The 18,508-nt window shown below is 39.8% G+C and overlaps 1 protein-coding gene across 2 annotated transcripts in view; it reads right to left on the reverse strand.

The window, feature by feature from the left end:
* Positions 1–18,508, reverse strand: part of LOC118826726 (corticotropin-releasing factor receptor 2) — a 178,005-nt gene that overhangs the window by 129,251 nt on the left and 30,246 nt on the right. The window contains exons 1-2 of one of the 2 annotated variants that reach the window (XM_036597776.1): positions 17,512–17,868; positions 17,288–17,407 (exon numbers count right to left, since the gene is read on the reverse strand). In XM_036597776.1, coding sequence (XP_036453669.1) covers positions 17,288–17,407; positions 17,512–17,635 — 244 coding nt within the window. In that variant the 5' untranslated portion in view covers positions 17,636–17,868. Of the gene's footprint in view, positions 1–17,287; positions 17,408–17,511; positions 17,869–18,508 lie in introns of those variants that run through there. The other variant, XM_036597775.1, reaches the window with a different exon arrangement.

Consider the following 18,508-nt stretch of genomic DNA (forward strand, 5'->3'; position numbering starts at 1 on the left):
TGGTCCCTGTCTCCCCCATCACCCAGTGCAATGCTAGGTGTCTGTTAGCTTTCCTCCAAGCACGTTCGGCTGTCCAATGACACTGCATTAGTGGCAGTTTGAAAAGATGCAATGTCGGTGACTTGGAGGAAGCCTATGCTACCTTTCACCCTCCTAGCGCTGGTGGTATAGTGTAATTGCGGGAGTCCTTACTAGTGGGTGGGATCGTCTAAACTGGAGAGAAAACTTCCGACCACCAATAAAGGCTGAATAGTAATAAAAAAGCTGTTTCCTTCTCCTCTGTCAGTCAGTACAGACATGATCAAACAGTTTGAGAAGCAGCAGATCAACAGTGAAAACATCAGCCAGGTAAATGTTTCACTGTTTCTCTGAGGAACATCAGACACTCTTTACGTGGAGCATTGAGATGGGATACAACACCCAAGATCTTCTTCATGGCAGGTTTGATAGCACCTGAAAACATGACTCGATACGCAGAACACAGCTAAACAACAAATAAAGGTGAGCACACTGACGCTAAAGGAAGGGAAGTTTTGTGAGCACGCTTATATCCCAATTCGCATGGTGCTAACTTAATGGCTAAATCATCCCACACTTACCTAAAAGTGTTAGTAAAGTTCAGTAATCTGTAATAGATTTAACTGTGTGATTTTTCACACCATATATACTGTAAACATCTATAAACATGAACTAAAATGCAGACAAAAGTCAGGTTTCTAGATGACTGCTCCTGTTTTGAGCTATGATTCGAAAGCTTCCAGCTCTCAAGTGAAATCCTCTGTTTTTTTTGCATCAGCCGTTCTCCATTTCTGCAGATGGCCAGTGGACTGCTGAGGCCAAAAGGTTAATTCCATCTCTGGATTGGGTGGCAGAGGGGATTGAGAACCCTTCATAACAAGAACAGAGGGTGAGGATGTGAATTTATAGGGCGTTAGATTGGAATAAGGAGGGGTTTCAGGCATGTTCCTCCCCCCAAACTTCAGTCATAACAACTACATTAAAATCTATGCTACTGAAGTTAGGCCTACGTAGATACATATGCTTAATAATAATAACAGGACCACCGCAATAAAAACTATGTACTGTACTGTATAAACCAGTATGAGAATGATACACTGGCCCTCGCATTTGCGATGTTGGTTGAATATGGGTCTTGATGAAAAGTAATTGGGGACCGTTGCTCTAGCGTGTGTGAAAAAGGGTTTTTGTGGGTGAGGTGATGGTGATAACACTTTCTGATCATTTACGCTTCTATATCCACAATCCCTTTCCTGACTGGCAGCCAAGATTCTTATCTTTTTTTAGTCTTCTGAGACGCACACACTTTAATACACACGAACGCAAATCAACTAAATGGACTGAAAATGACAGCGTTCATGTTGCTTCAGCAGAACAAGCTCATCGAAATCCTTGAAACTGAACTGACGACAAACCATCCGTTCAGCTGATGAGGAGCCATTCATTCAAGAGACTGTTACAGATTAGTGCTACGAATTAAGCACGATTAAGGACGGTTCACATGCTGAGCGGTCAGAGCCGTAATGAAAGCATCACTGAGCTCTGGCGGTGGTTGACTAACACTGGAACAAACCCCAAACTCCACGGAGTTCAGACAAAACTCAGCAGGACGGAAGCCCCTAATTAAAGGGCTCATTCAAATTCAGCTCCACGTCTTTGAGAACACTTGAACGGTCAGAACGCTTGTCTACATTCAGTCTTGAGTAGATGACCGAGACTCTCCACATTCAGTGTTCATATCTGCAGTCACCCTTCATATCTTAGTGGCACTTTTGACGTACGATGTTGACATTCTGGCATGTTTTCGTAAGCATGTTTGCCACTGTGTCCTCCCTTCAACCCATGTATTTCAAAAGAGTCTGTATTTAGAAGTGACCTGTGACCCGCCCAGACGAACAGCAGAGCCCGAGGGGAGGGGAGCCTGTCCTCTGTCCTTTAACAGAGCGGAGAGTCCGTCCACTGTCCCAGAGTGACCTAGTGGTGTGAGTTCACGCGGGTCATGCATTATGCACCTCTGATTTTCTGATAACAGACTGTTAGATAGGTGCTGTGGCTGGGTAATCACCACATAATGTGCGCCTCAGGGCACTGTCACTGTCAGTCTCGGTGCGGGCACAGAGCCCGGCTGCAGCTGAGACTCTTCACTCACCGTTTCAGGAACAACAGCTAAAGCTGCACTGACAAACGTCAGCTCTCATTTGGCAATGAAAAACTGACTTATCTCTTAATGCCCGCGAGACATAAAAATCCTTCGCCCATCTACACGAGTTGGCTTTTAAACTTTAACATTTGCTACTGTATATACCAACACATTCTCTACATACACTGTGTACCACAGGACAGCTGGGGACGTTTAGAAAGGTGCTTTAGAATAAAACATATGTCCATTTGTAACTGATTTAATGACTGCTAGAAGTGTCCCACAACCTCATTGACCTCCTTTGTGTGTTTTTAGGGCCATTACCCCTAAAAAGTGACCATTACTGTCGGCAATAGCAAAAGCTTGATGTATTATTTCTTACTGGTTGCTCATTGAAAGAAGTGTAGAAATTGTGTGGAAAATGCAGCTTCAAAACGTTCAATGTATACTACACTTGTGTCTGTAAGTAGAAGATCAATATCACGATATTTTAAGAAATGTTCGTGCTACACTATGTGTAGGGCTTAATCGATTAATCATTTTCATATCAAAATCACAATTTAAGAGAGAGCAATTTTCAAATCTGTTTTCTTTAAATTAAAGTGTTATCAAAAACTTTTTACTTTTTAAAAGTGGAAATTGACCCTAATAACATAGAGCTGTGGATGAGATGAGATCAATTAGAGGCAACCAAACATGACATCACAACCACAACTCACTGGCAGTTTGGCACACTATCTTCAAGGGTCAAGCCTCAAGCCAGAAAAGGGGTATATTCTACATTTCTTGGCCAAAAAAGCAGGCCTGAACCTCACACCTTATAGATAATAATCAAAAATTTAATTGCAGTCGCGATATTAGTCATCAGATATTTTCCGCAAATCGTTCAGCCTTAACTACATGCGGCCAAATTTATGTTATAAATGTTGATATGTGATAAGTTGAAACAGACAAAAAAAGAACCAGCATTGCCACATTTTTAAAATACTATCTGTGCAATTAATTTTATTCAACTTTTCACATGCTGCAGTGCATTAATTCCAATTAAACGAGACTAATTAGAAGTACTGATGATATCCATGATATGCTGAGAGAAGCATATGGTGATATATTGTGATGTAATTTATAATGATAACAATAAATATCATCATATTTTACAACAGATTGGTTGAGAAGATTCTAACTGTGCTGTTATTTCGCCATAACATCACGGGTTTCTCACGAACACTGCATCACTCCGCTGAGACGTCTTTGACAGCTGGAGGAGACGCTCAAACCAAGTTTTTACTTCTTACTTTGCTACAAACAGAAAATGGACACTTTTAAGATCACATTTGACCGACAGCCGATTTGGTCAGACTCTGAAGATGAGACTACGCTAAATTCCTGTCAGTTGGTCTGTGAGGAGCTGGAGAACGAACTTCTGGCTGTGCAGCGAGTGGGCAGAGCTTGTTACTCTGACGTAGCAACAAGCTGCTCGTTAAGGAACTATAATTTGGTGAAGGAACTGCGAACATTAAAACATATTAAACGCCGCGTTCACGGCCCAGTTTATTAATTTATTACTGTATTTATTTAACTGTTGTATTAAAGCAATAGAACACTCGAGGAGTGTGTAATCACCAATAACATCACAAATAACATGCGACCAAATCACAGCCATGATGCTCTTTTGCGATAACACACTTCCTCTCGTGTTCTATTGCTTAATTGTCCGGCCCTAGATGTGTCAGGGCTGCCGCACAAATTTCAAAAACAAATTCAGAGCTTTTTAATACCTTCATCAGAGCAAATATAATACCAGTTGAAATGCACATTAGCACAAGCTCAAATACAGCATGTATTAATATTAGTCACCATATAACAATACAATACACACTTTGATGTGCTGTACTGTTAGATGTCCAATAATTACATTTCAAACACACAGAGATTTGTCAGGAACAACTCCAGACTTCTATGGGTTAATGTCTGTGGCTGTTCAGTGACGCTACATCACAAAAATATATTTCAGATACTAAAGTGAACATTTTGAGACTTTTTCATTAAGTGATAACTTTACGACAGGTCATAAGGAGACAGAACACAGTGGATACTGCTGAAACAATGTGTCTTCTAAAGTGAACAAACAGTGTTTTTTGCTGATGAGATAATTTCTTGTGCTTTCTGAGGCCTTTTTCCAAGGCATGCACTGCTCAAACACCACAGACACAGCAGAACAGTGTGGTAAATCCGACTAGTACACACTTCATCTTCACTGCTGTTGTGGGAAAACTTCTGTTGCCGCAGTGCTCAAAACTGCAAGTTCCAATAATTCCCTCCAGTCACATTTTACACAACACGGTTTTCCCTTTAGCCCCAATGCAGTCGATCAGCCAAGACATCTGGACAAGATTCAGGCCTCGAGATGACTGTTTTAAACTGTGCGGTACTTTGGTCAATGTTTATAGATAACAGTGAGTCAAACAGTTTCAAAAACAACATAATCAAATCTATTAGAGATACTGAACACCTTCACACAGTTTGAGATGAGTGATGATTTAGGCATACAGTCAGTGTTTCCTCTATTTTTTTCAGACCCTTCAAAACTATGTATAAGAACATAAAAACAGCATTAATAGCTCCCAAACCAACACTGAATCCTATTTAGACTGTGAAGTTCACAATAAAGGCCAGGAGGTTGATTACTGGGGCTTGAAGAATGCTATAGGTTGTTGATTGCTTATGTCTGCAAGCATGTCTTGGCTGGTACTGCATTTGGAATAAGGAGGGAAAATGCAAATTTGATTTTCAACCCAGTGCTTAAATCATTAAGCTCACTTGCTGCCAAGGATGCGGGAAGTAGGGCGGCTTTCAGGACTGCAACTGCCAAAAATAATAATAGCAATAAGAAGTTCTGAACTTTATAATAATTTGAGCATAATGAAGAGCCATGTGTGCTTATTTCAGAGTGGAGTTTGTATTTTTTTCTATGTATTTTTTAAACCTGCAGTTGCCGTGAACTGTCAGCCCTCCTGTTCTGTTCCACTGTAAAGAACAGCATTAATGTTCCTGGGTCACATTGACCTGATGCATATTTTGATGCCATTTATTGCCTCATTTTTCTGCTCATATTGTTCACCTTTTCATTCTTTGAGACAGTACAGATGCAGCATGTCAGTAGGACTGTAGGACTACATAGGATATTATGTGTGAGATATAAACAAATAGGGGGGCTGCAAACACGTTAAATTAGCCATTTTATATTTACATGTCCAATATGCTAATTATGCCCAGAAAAAAAGATTTCATGCTCCAAAAATTATTACAAATATTTTTCCTGTATTTTTGAACTTTTAAACAGTTTAGTTTGACCCAGAGCATAACAGGAGGGTGAAGTCAACACTATTATTTTGATTACAGAGAGCCAAATCACCTCCCTCAACAACTGTTGACTGTTTTAGGGGCCAATCGCTAAAGCACACGCAGGTTAAGGTTAAGAGGAAAAGTCTATGCAGAGTTATAGGCCAGTTTTGAGTCCCAAAGCAGCCAACTTTGTTTTAAACTTAAGATGTGATAATGATGCGGGTTTTTATCTCCTGCTCAATGAGTGTTCCAGAGTTAATTCTTACCGTGTGATACAGTCGGTTACTGCGCCACACATCAACAACTTATTGGTCGCCACCCAGCTCATTTGCATAAAGTTCATCCAGAATAAGAGCACAGAGACGATGCGCGTCAGTGGTGTAATGAGTTACATGTAGAGATGAAACGATATTAAAATTTCATATCATGATTATCATGACCAAAATGATCACGATTATCGGTATTATCGCGATATTGTTCAAATGTTTTGAAAAGTAAAATAAATAAAAAAATAAATACTGATACACAAACTGAAACTCGTTTCACCAACTTTTATTTTAATAAGGTCAATACATTTTTAGTATTACTTTTGTATTATTTACAATACTTGTAATACTCTGTAAACAAAAGAATAGCAAATGTATTATTATTACAGTTATTATTATTACAGTTATTATTACTCTTCTTCTTCTTATTATTATTATTATTATATTATTATTATTATTATTATTATTATTATTAATTACAATAACTAGGGATTTCCCTGCATAGAAAATTAAATCTCGACCAACTCTGAGGTGGGTCTTAATGGAAAATGACTACTTCTAAGCAGTGCTGCACTCGGGGGATTTCTGTCCGAACTGCAACTGCAACATTATTGTGCCGTTGTGGCGCTGAACCCCTAATCAACACAGCGCACCAGGAAAAACAGCCAAAATCACAGAGGAACTGCGTGACCGCGCTGTGAGCTGCAGACAGTGTAGAACTCACACAGTGTGAGTTCACCTGTGGAGCTGCTTCTCTAAAAGCATTTTAAAACTAAAACATAACTTAAAATTAACGCGCATCTGAGCTGCGGCAGCAACACTCCTACAGTTTAATCTCTGAAACTCTGCTTTTCCTAAAAGCAGCACGCAGCGTTCACTCGCGCAAGGTCCCGTCTCAAAGCACACTATCTTCCCTATGTAGTGCACTTCGTGGATCATGAAATAGCAAATCCCTCACCCAAAGAGTGCGTGAAACGTTCGACCAAGTCATCTATAATCAACATTAACAACAGGTTACAAATTCCCTATTTAAAACTCAGCTGCTGGTTAATGATGATCGTGTTTGTTTGAACAGTAGCGCCCTCTGTAGGGGACATTGAGTCGTTTGAGACGGTGTTACTCTCCTCTCAGACAGTAAACACTGCAAGCGAGACGAGAAAGCGGAGCTGTGCAGATTGAACCTCTGCAGCGTCTCGTTCCAGAGCTTGTGTGACTGTTAACTCAGAGCTCATTTTGGAGACTCTGCTCCATCTTCTATGTCGAAGTCCCCACAGACTTCTCCGTTAAAGTTAACCTTGCATTCTCTAAAAAGTAGCGGGTGGTGGTCGCGAAATGACTCGTAAAGTTTGATGTGTTGCCCCCTTTCGCCGCTATTTTCTCTCGGCCTGTTCTGCAGACAGGGTGGTCATCTGCAGACAGGGTGGTCATCTTCAATTAACTTTCCTTCTGCATCCTTATAAAACCCAAAACATGACCAAACGTCAGACTTGGTCTTCTTAGAAGGCTGAAATATCTCTGAATCTCTGAGTTTTCACAAAGTTCAAACGGTACTACTAACCGTCATTAATTTTACCGCGGTTTACCGTGAAACCGGTAACCGTTTCATCTCTAGTTACATGTATATGATGTTGTCTCTCACCTGGTTACAGCATGTTGTGATAATGTTTTGTGTAAAATTGCAAAGAAATCATGATGTCATCGTTCATGTCACACACATGCTGCTTAAAATTTCACCTCCACCAACCTAAAACATCGGCCCACATCCCGTATGTGCCACATATCAATAATCGATTGGTGGCCACTCAGCTCATTTGCATAAAGTTCGTCCAGTATAAGAGAGCACAGAGATGATGTGCGTCAGTGGCTCGACGTGATGTTACATTTATGTGACGCTGTCTGTTTTGCTAATTCACATCAAATAGAAAAGCTCGTTGTGACACATTCTGTTTGATGTAAATTAGCAAAACAAATCTAATCACTGTGCTTTCTGTCATCGCTCGCGTCACATATATGCTGCTTAGAATTTCAGCACTGCCAAATTAAAACACTGGCCCGTGTCCCTGCTTTGTTGCTGACAAGCATTAAACAAGGCTGCAAAAGTGCAAAGGCTTATTGTTCAGTCTTTTGTGCTGGAACCCCAAAGATGTGCAGCTGTGTTAAATGTGGCAGACAGAAAAGACCGCAGCGCTGTTCAGCTCCTCTCAGATTCAGGCTGGTGAGGATCAAACGACTTCTTGCGTGAGCCGGGGGGAGTCAGATGGTGGGATTGTGCCTGTAGGAAACGTTATGAGCCGAGGGCAGCGGCGGCTGCGCGTGACAGGAGGGTGCAGGGCTGACATTAGGAGAAACAGCACTCGACTGTGATAGGAGCTGAAATTTGGACTGTATAATTGCAAGTCAGCAATTTGCGCACACACACACACACACACACACACAGAGTTGTAAAGCACTTCTGTTGGAAAATGGGGGCAAGCACTCATTAGGGGGCAAAGCATTTCATTTCAACATAACATCTGTGTACAGACGGTAATTATGAGGACAGAAATCTCTGCTGCACTTTAAGTGCAGCGGAATTAGAACCAGGGTCTGTGGGAGCGATTCCGAAATGAATAGGAATATCGAGAGAAACATGAAACATGCAGGTCATCAGGAGAAATGAGCAGGAGCTTTGATTTGTTTCAGATATACACACTGTTAGACGGGCCTCGCAGTCATTCCTCTTGGTCATAAAAGCTGAAAAACAGCCATCACGTAAACACACTGGACAAATATCCTCGCTGGATAAAAGGCACAGCAGAATGGCAACGATGAGTGATCTGAGAAAACGACTGTAGGCTTCCTCTACAGATAACAGTCTTCAAAAACGCTCTCTCTCTGGACTTAGGTCTTCTTCCTCCCTCTCTTCATCTCTCTTTCATGTCTGCATTACATTTGTACTGTCACTTCACAGATACACACAGAGCGACTCAACACGCTTTCCTTTTTTAACTTCAGAAGCTGGTGGTGCGCAGAACAAACAACATAAATAGTCCTGGCCTGATTTGCACTATGATTATTATTACACTCTCTCTCCAATTAAAAAAGCTCAAGCTGGTGCTGTACAGTTCAATCAATGCAAATATATATTATTGCTTCATTCTTGCAAATGTTTTCTCACACATGCAAATACCTTTACATCTCTCTGATGCAGCATACAGTACTGTGCCAAGTCAAAACAGCCATTAAGTGCAAAGCAGAAAACACATAAAAGCCTCTACAATTATCAGCTGTGTGAGTCAGTGAGTCTCTCTTTACCTTCATTACAGCTTCCATTCTTCTCAGGAGACTCACTTTCAGTTCCTCAAAGAATCTGCAGACACACCTCCAAAGTTCAGTCTTAGAAGCTGGTTGATCATTTTCTGAAGTAATCAAACACATTCAGTGGTGTTGAGGTCTGGACTCTGGGGTGGTCAGTCCATCGTTCAGCTTCTTTGTTTGATGTGTCCGTCTCCTTTTCTCAGTGAGGTTCTTCTTGATCAGCTACACATCCTTTCAGACCCACAGCGCTGAGTCGTCTTCTCACAGTGGAAGGATGGACAGAAACACCTGTGGATGTTTTCAGATCTGAAGCAGCTTGATTTTCTCCTCTCTCTTAAAGATGAAAGCTTTAAGCGCTGTTTATCTGATGGGGGCAGTTTTGGGGTCTACCAGGTCTTCCAGGTGGTTGTTAGGAGTCTCACTTTCTCTGTAGCTTTTAATCAGTTTTTCAAACTCCAGTTTAGGAAACGTTCACTCATTTTCCTTTGACTTTGTCCTCCTCGAGCAAGAGAATTATCCTATATCTAATATTCTCAGAAACCTCTCCTGAAAAATGGATGACTTGAACTTAATGGAGGTTTTGACTGAATATTGAATAAATGATGGGTGGTCTCACACTTTTCTCTAAATGATTTAGGAGACTGTGATGTATGAACTATTAAAGATGGAAATATGCACATTATGTAATATCTGTCACAAACAAACTCTAACAAATTCCCATCACTGACACACAGCACTGATACTGTTCATTTGAGGGTCCCACTAAAAGCCCTCATTAACAGGGTGGAGGGGCTGCAGCATAATGCAAATGGCCATGTTAAGCCAGCTAAAGTGCACTCTTAAAAAAGATGGTTCTTCACGGGTTCTTTAGTAAAGACAGTGGTTCTATATAAAACCAGGAACACTCAAAGGACCATTTGTATGCTTAAATAGTTTTTGCATGGTGAAAAAATGACAGCTGGGATTAAATTGTTTTAAATAGAACCTCTGCGAAAAGGGTTCTATTTAGCACCAAAAAGCGTTCTTCTGTTAGTAGCGTACATCGCAACATATATAGATGTAGATGGTTCTATATATATATAACCACATAGAACCATCTAAAACACATTCTCCATCAATCTGAAGAACTATTTCAACCATTTAAGCATGAAATGGTGCTAAATAGAACTCAAGGTTCTAAATAAAACCATTCCCTACACTAAAGAACCTTTGAAAAACCATCTTTTTAAGAGTTTATTCTGAAGCTGCACTATGATGTTTATTAGTCTTTTATATGATTAGGAATTGGGCAGGTTTTTTTTTATTTTCTCTGACAAATCAGCTGGAAAAGCACATCTGGAAGCCAGTCCAGTTTCACTGGGAGTAAATTTGGTTGGCAGATGGCACATGAGAAAAATTTAGGAAAAATCTTGATTGACAGAAATCAAATCTACACTTATCACTCCATGACCTTTACTGGACTTGATAAAGGAAAATGGCAGATTTGTATTAGTATCATGTTCTAGTTTATGTCAAAACGTCTAAACATCAAAGACCCAGCTGGACTCAGTGAGTCAGTCACGTAGACGTGATCTCCGTTAAACACTGAATCAGCACCACACCAAGCTCTAAACAGTCAGGCAAGTCCCAGAAAAAGAAGTCTTTTCCCCAAAATGACTCAATTCGCTCCCAGCAGAACAATCAACATCTCATTACCTGCATTTAGCACTGTTAATATAGAGGAAAAACTGCCCAGTCGATCTGAATTGATCTTTTTACATCAGCCTCGATCTCAATCATTCTGAAAAACTCGGGACACAGCGCCAGGAAGCCCCACCGCGGGCTGTTAAAGTCATTAGCCAAGTTTCACTCTGCAAACAAGTGTTTAAACCTGTCAGTCAGTTAACAATCCAATCAGGCTGACTGTTATGGTGCTAAATTACATGTAAACTGATCGATGCTACACAAAATGTGAATAATGTGTGTCCATGTGGCAATTTCAACAGCTCCAAAATAACGGGATCAATACTCAGATCTCCTTGATTGGGCCTTTAAACGAGAGCAGCCATTATCAACACTGACTACACTGATACCAAGTGCTGATCTCATGCCAGTGTTTTGTTAAGATACTTAAGTGTTTTGTAATACAAATGTAGTAAAACTAGAAAATAAAATTAGTAAATTAGCAAAAAACTATTGGCAAAACAATGCTTAGTGCCCACTGCGCTGCTCTCAGTTTAACAGTAAGAAATCTGGGCCTGCAGACTGCTTTCATCTGCTGTTAGTGCTCTGACCGTGTTTAAAAGCCCTCCACTGAGTCATGTTAGGAATTACAGGTGTTCCCACAGCTGGACCGCTCATATGCATTACTGTGGAGAGTGGTAAAATGCACTAATCACTGCTAATCACCATTATTGCATTTGTCAGGAACAGGCAGGTCTGACCGAAGGAGTTCTCCACGGCCAGTCCAGTCTGATCACACACAAACACCTGATCCAATCATCACCTCATTATCAGGCCCTTCATGAGCTGGATCAGGGGTGATGAGGCAGCCTATTCTTCCTCTGCTTCACCTTTTATTGGGCTTTGGTTTTGCTTAAACTCACAGTCTATCATAGTTACGTGCTCCAAAAAAAATAAAATAAGCAAATAATAGCAACACTTAGGAGCAAACGCAGTGACAGAAGATGAAGCTTAATATTTGTGAAATAAAAGAACGTGATAAAATGCAGTTCAGTAAGAGCTGAGACTGTAGTATACGGTCATCTTTAAACCATAATTAATCTACTAATGAAGACGAGATTTAGCTTAGCCTGATGAGTAGGGCTGCTCAATTATGGCAAAAATCATAGTCATGATTATTTTGGTCAATACTGAGATTATTTGACATGATGATTCACTTACTTCGGAAACATCATACACTTACTGAAATTTAAAAAACAAAAAAAAAACTTGTTTTTTCAACAGTGGATTTCCTTGAACTTTAAATATAATTCAACTGATGTATGAATAAAAAGTACACAAGTTAAATAAATAAATATATGATACACAAATATATATACATTTAAATAAATAATATGGGAATAATAAATAAAAATAGGCCCAACAAGATTAAAATAAATAAGATCAACTATGTTGTAGTGCTCTTCTACAACCTACTGAAAACTACTAAACATTTTTAAAAATAATAAATCAAAAGAGAAATTATTGTCATAAATAAATTACAGTAATTTAGAGAAGTTTGGGCTTTTTGGGAGGAATGAAAGCACACTGTTGTAAAGTAAAGGGGTGCGATGGATTTATAACACATTTAAAAAACATAATAAGACGTTGCTTGAAAATACTGCATGGGAAAATAACGTACGAGAGATGAGACTTTTATTCCCAAGACCTGAAGCTGTTTTGTCTGATGTCTGAAATCTCCCGCTGTGCTCTGAGGATCCCAAAACGTACACTGTAATATATGGGCAGCTTTTTGCACAGGCATGATATCTGCATGTGCACGTTCAACCAGCTCAGCTAAACAGCCACAATTTCAGAACAACCTTGTCTTTGTTTGATACAATAAATGTGGTATTAACATGGGATGTCACATCACAACAGCATGCTTAACCTTCTAACTGTTGCCCCATTTTTGCCTGAAACTGCTTACCCAAAGTAAAGGGGGCGCTGTTCCTGCATACTTTGGGCTACAGTCATGATCTTTGTCTCATTTAAAAGGTAACACTGTCAACCATCAGAATAACTGTATGAATTACTGACAGAGAGTGACAGAGGCTGGAATGGACGAGTTTATTTCCTCCTGACTCACAGATCTCTACACTGATCTCTGACTCTTGCCGTGTTATCAGACCACATGTTTTGGACGCACAGATCTGCTTGCGTTTGCTCATTCGGCTTATGCTGCAAATGAGACGATCGTGACTGCTGTGAATAACGGATCATAATGGTTTGAGGGGAATCAAATCCTGGGATTTTAAGCTTTCTAAAGGCATATTGCATCGCTGTATAACTGGACAATTTGATACATAAAAAACGATGTATAAAAAACAGAAGTGGACTCTTCGACAGAAGTGTGCCAGTACCGGTACAGTGATCTAAAAAAAGTTAGACGTTCGGTTATCGTGGGAATACTAGTGTCTTGTGGTGTGCATGATGTAAATCAACAAATGAACAATGAGTCTTTAAACCATTAAATTAGCATTAAATTAGTTTTTACTGTCACTGGGGGCTATCACCATGGCGACAGTTAACCCTAACCAGGCAAAGGCCTACCTGAACCTGGAGGTTAGTCTTTAGGGCCAAAGAGAAAAGTCTTGGTCTACAACATACGTTTCCCAAATACTGTTCAAGTATAGAGGCATATTAATATGACAAAAATATATCACAGTGCTTGAAAACACTGTCATGATACATAATACATCACTATACTTAGTTATTCTAAGGTTTGATATGAACATATGCAGTGCTCCAGCAAAACAGTGTTTTCTCATATTTTTTTTTCCTTTGAGGGAATTTTCACAATTTATGTGGTTTTTGTCTCTTTTTTTCGTCCATGATCAGTTTTCCCGGAGGAGGTCCGGTAATGTAATCTGTCTGTTATTTGACTGACCGATTCATGCAGGATAAAGGATCTCTGTAATTTCCATAAATTATTCCAAAATAACCCAGATCAAAATATAATCGCGCAGATGTTTACATTAACACTATGTGACAGGCGCCACACTTGCGAACAAAAACAGCACAATATGCAACTAAATGGCAAATAGACTAGCATTAGGCTAGTAAATTGGGTTCCTTCAACTTGGCTGCCCAACAAAACAGAAAACGCACTGCCTTGAGAGAGAAGCTTTCAAATGAATTTTCCCTCTCTTTGTAATTCAGCCATCACCAAAGTGTTGTGGATTTCAACTCATGAACTTGAGGATTAAGGAAGGGGGTCAAATCAAGCCCCGTTTTAGCTGTCAGCCTCGTCTTCAGGTCACAAAAGTGAGGCACCATTTTCTATGAAACTGAAGTCAGCTCCTTATTGGCCAGCTTCTTGTTTGATTTTTTTCTGAAAATTGAGGCGCCAGAATGTATCTGCTGCCCAATTTAAGTTGGGATGGGAAAATCGAGATGCCAGAATATATTTGCTGTACCATTTAAGGTGGAACAGGAAAACTGGAACAAGAAGGTGGCGAAAAAGAACCCGACTTTTCTATTAGCCGGTTTCGTTATTACATTGCTGAGAAGTCCCTTCGAGCAGGACTGCTATTACTGAGGAGCTCTGAGTTTGGAGAATTATAGAAGGTAATTCACTCCAGAATTATTACTCAGCAGACTTGTAAAAACTTCAGACACGGATGATTCGTACTGGATTAAAAATCACAGAGCTTGAGTGTAATCACTCCAATTACAGCACGTCCCCAGGTAATACTAATCCAACTCAAATAGGGCTTTACTCTGAGTTTACATTACCTATTTTACACACAATGCCAAATACTTGTCCAATTTGTCAAAACTTCTGCATAATTAAGTGGTTAAGATCCATTCTAGAGAAACTTAGAGTCAGAATTGTTCACAGTGGTGGTGATAGGAACCAGACGTCCATCTCCAAAAGCTCCCTCACAAAGTTATTACATAAAATGCTTATAACTTCACTGCCTGATGTCTGAGACATTGATTTAAAAATAGTTTTGAGAGGATTTTGGCCTTAAACTCCATTCATGGTGGAGGGATACATGCAGGGCGCTATGAGGCAAAATAGTCCCCAAAGAAAACTTATTATTCCAGATTTTCCACTATTTTCCATCATCAGCATTCCATATGAACTCAGAAGACTCATGTAGGTTCACTGGTGGTTCTGGATAGTAAATAAAATGTCTATATTTGTGTTGTAGTCATGGCGACCCCTGGTTCCTATCACCACCACTGTAAAGACATCTGAACCATTTCACACCAAACCACTCTAAATCACTCTGTTTACATCTCACACACTCAATGATGCAGAAAACTTTAAAGAATCAGTGGAATTCCCCTTTGAGAAAGCTGAACAGTGGAGGTTAGTCTTCAGGGATAAAGAGAAAAGTCTTTGTTTCCCAAATACTGTTCAAGTATAAACACATATCAATATGTCTCATATTCAATATGAATTAGTGGAATTCCCCTTTAAGGTAAAGCCATATATGTGCCGGAAGTTGTCATAGGCCTCAAGCAAGAGTTCCCCAAAAGCTCCTCAAAGCCTTTACAACATCACACATGGACCAGTAGTGCTGTGCAAAAGTTTTAGACACCTAAAAAAATTACATATAAAAGCTATTTAATATGGCAGTAAACATGTAAAAAGGAGTAAACTGGAGTAAACATAACATCAAACGTAACACCAAAAAGGTTCTGCTATTGTTACAACCTGGACATTGTAACAGTAAAAGAAAACTTGGGTGCTATACAGAACCTATGTACTTAGTTCTATATAGAATCTTTTTGAAAATAGTTCTATATAGCACCAAAAAGGGTTCTAGATAGAGAAGAGTGTTGCATATGGTTCCATATGTTGTTACAAGCCTGACTTTGTAAAGGTAGCAGAACTATTTTTGATGCTGTATAGAACCTATATATTTGATTCTGTATAGAATATTTTTGAAAATGGTTCTATACTGTATAAGGTTCTTTACTGAACTTTTTGATAACATGACATCAAATATAACACAGGTTCTGCTATTGTTACATTGTAACAGTAGAAGAATCTTTTGTGGTGCTATATATATATATATAAATGTGTGTGTGTGTGTGTGTGTGTGTGTGTGTGTGTGTGTGTGTGTATATATATATATATATATATTTATATATATATATATATAAATAATATATGTTGTAGATGGTTCCATATGGAAGTTTTTTTAAAAAACACATCAAATAACACCAAAAAGCTAAGGTTAAGATTATTATTATTTATAAATTATATATAAAAGCTATTTAATTGTCAGTAAGTATATCAGCACAGAAAAGGACTGGAGTGAACAGAAACAGCACTAACACAGTAAGTAGGGATGTTATGTGTGTCAGTGTGTTAGTATTAACTGTAGTTCTCATCAAATGCATAGTTTGGCTCAATCAGTAAGTCATTAAATTAAATCAGATGAGCTATTGGTGGATTTGAACAACTCCAGATGATGACGGGAGAATCCAGAACCAAACCTGTTCTTCTGACTAGCTCACAGTATCTCCTCTGCTGTTCTGAAGACGAGACATTCTTGTTCCTTTTTACTGTATTAAAGTTTATTTGTACTTTATTCTAGTAATATATAGAGATTTTACTGTCAAAACACACTTAAGGCAGAGCTTATTGGTTTTACATAATCTGCTTAGACTCTTAACAGATAGTTCTTCAAGAGTTCTTTAGTAAAGGAACCATGAGTTCTATACAGAACCTTTTCATGCTTAAATGATTCTTTGCATCGTGAAATGGTTCGTCAGATTGATTGAGAATGTGTTGTATAAGGTTCTTTTTGAAAATGGTTCTAGATGGAGACTGGGTTTTATATGGTTCTATATAGAACTGTTCTGAAAATGGTTCCCTATAGCACCAAAAAGGTTCTAGTGTGTTGTATATATATATATATAACATCACATATAACATCAAAATGTTCTGCTATTGTTACAACCTGGACATTGTAACAGAAGAACCACCCTTATTGGTGCTATATAGAACCTATATATTTGGTTCTATAGGGATCCTTTTTGAAAATGGTTCTGTATGGCACCAAAAAGGGTTCTTCTGCTGTTACAAGCTTGACATAGTAACAGTAGCAGAATCATTTTTGTTTTTGGTGTCACAGCCATTTTCAGAAATAGGTTCCATAGAGAACCATATACAACACAGTCTCCATCAATCTGAACCATGCAAATAACTATTTATGGTTCTATACTGAGCTCATCCTTGTAAACAGAAGCATTGCCTTTACTAAACAACACCTAAAGAACCATCTTTAAGCCTTTTCCACAGGACTGTACACAAAAGTGAACCTGCTGGTGCAAAAAAGTGCAAAGAAAAGAGCAGAGCTCTCCAGAGCCACCAACCCAACCCAACCCACCCCACCCCACTATCAGAGCTTTACACAAACCCAGTGAGGGGAGGAAGTGAATGGATGAACGGATGAATGGATGACTGACTGACTGACTGACTGACTGGGTAACCAGGCGTCTAAAGGCACTGTATGACTGTGATGAGCAGCTCTTAACTGCCTGAGGCTGAACTCACTGGTGGTGTTGTACTTCACCCCGTTGATGAACTCCGGACACGGCCGCTCCACGATCCGCCCGGAGCTGCTCCTCGGCCAGCAGGTCCCGATCTCGTCCGTGGTGGCGTTGCAGTAGAGACCTTTGGACCAAAGAAAGAAGAAAGAAGCAGCGTTAACGCTCCCTCATCGCCTAACATGACCGAGGAAGACCGTGGAGCAGGAGGAGTGAGGAGAGGCTCCTCACCGTCCAGGCTCATCAGAGCCAGCGACGAGTTGTGGTAGAAAGTGTCCTCAAAAGCGTCCGTGATGAGGCTGCAGTTCGGATCCCCGAACTCCCCTATGAAGATGTGGAGTAAAGTGGAGTCCATGGTTCTGCGGGACGGGCTTAAAGCGGACTAAACTGCTGAATAAGTGAATAAAACCAGACTTAAAACCAGACTAAAGTACTGAATAAACGGGCTGACTAACGGTTTCCTCGCCGACCGTTACAGTTTGAATCTGAACTGACATTTACGCTACCAACCTGTTCTGTGAGCGAGAGCGCGCGCTCCGCCAACCACCCGACAAACCCCGCCCATCCGCGCTGTGATTGGCTACTAGCGCCCAGCCCCAGGGATTGAATTGGTTAGTGAAGGATTGGTTAATGCGCCCCGCCTCCTGCGCCAGGATTGGCTAGTCATTCACGGAGCAGCTCACTGATTGGTCAGTTGAGAAGTCGTTTAAATCGCCATAGCATAGACATGTTTTATTCCCACAGTGGGTCTACACTGTACTATATAATGTACTATAAACACTTTAACAAATACGGTTCTTTAAGGGTTCTTTAGTAAAGGGAATTGTTCTATTTAGAACCATGAGTTCTATATAGAATCATTTGCATGCTTAAATGGTTCTTTGCATGGTGAAATGGTTCTAGAGAATGTTTTGTATATGCCTCTATATAGAGCCTCTTTGAAGAGGGTTCTACATAGCACCAGAAAGGGTTCTACTACTGTTACGGTGTCAAACCCTGTTTGTTGCTGCACAGAACCATTTTCAAAAATAACCAAATATATAGATTCCATAAAGCACCAAAATAGCTCTTCAACTGTTCCAATGGCAACAGAAGAACTTTTTGGTTCTATATAGAACCACTTTTGAAAAGGTTCTATACTGAACCATACACAACATACTCTCTGTCAAACTGAAGAATCATTTCAGCATGAAAATGGTGTTATATACGAAGAACCATTTAAGTATGC

Source organism: Colossoma macropomum, unplaced genomic scaffold (assembly GCF_904425465.1).
Source record: "Colossoma macropomum unplaced genomic scaffold, Colossoma_macropomum, whole genome shotgun sequence".
Taxonomy (NCBI): domain Eukaryota; kingdom Metazoa; phylum Chordata; class Actinopteri; order Characiformes; family Serrasalmidae; genus Colossoma; species Colossoma macropomum.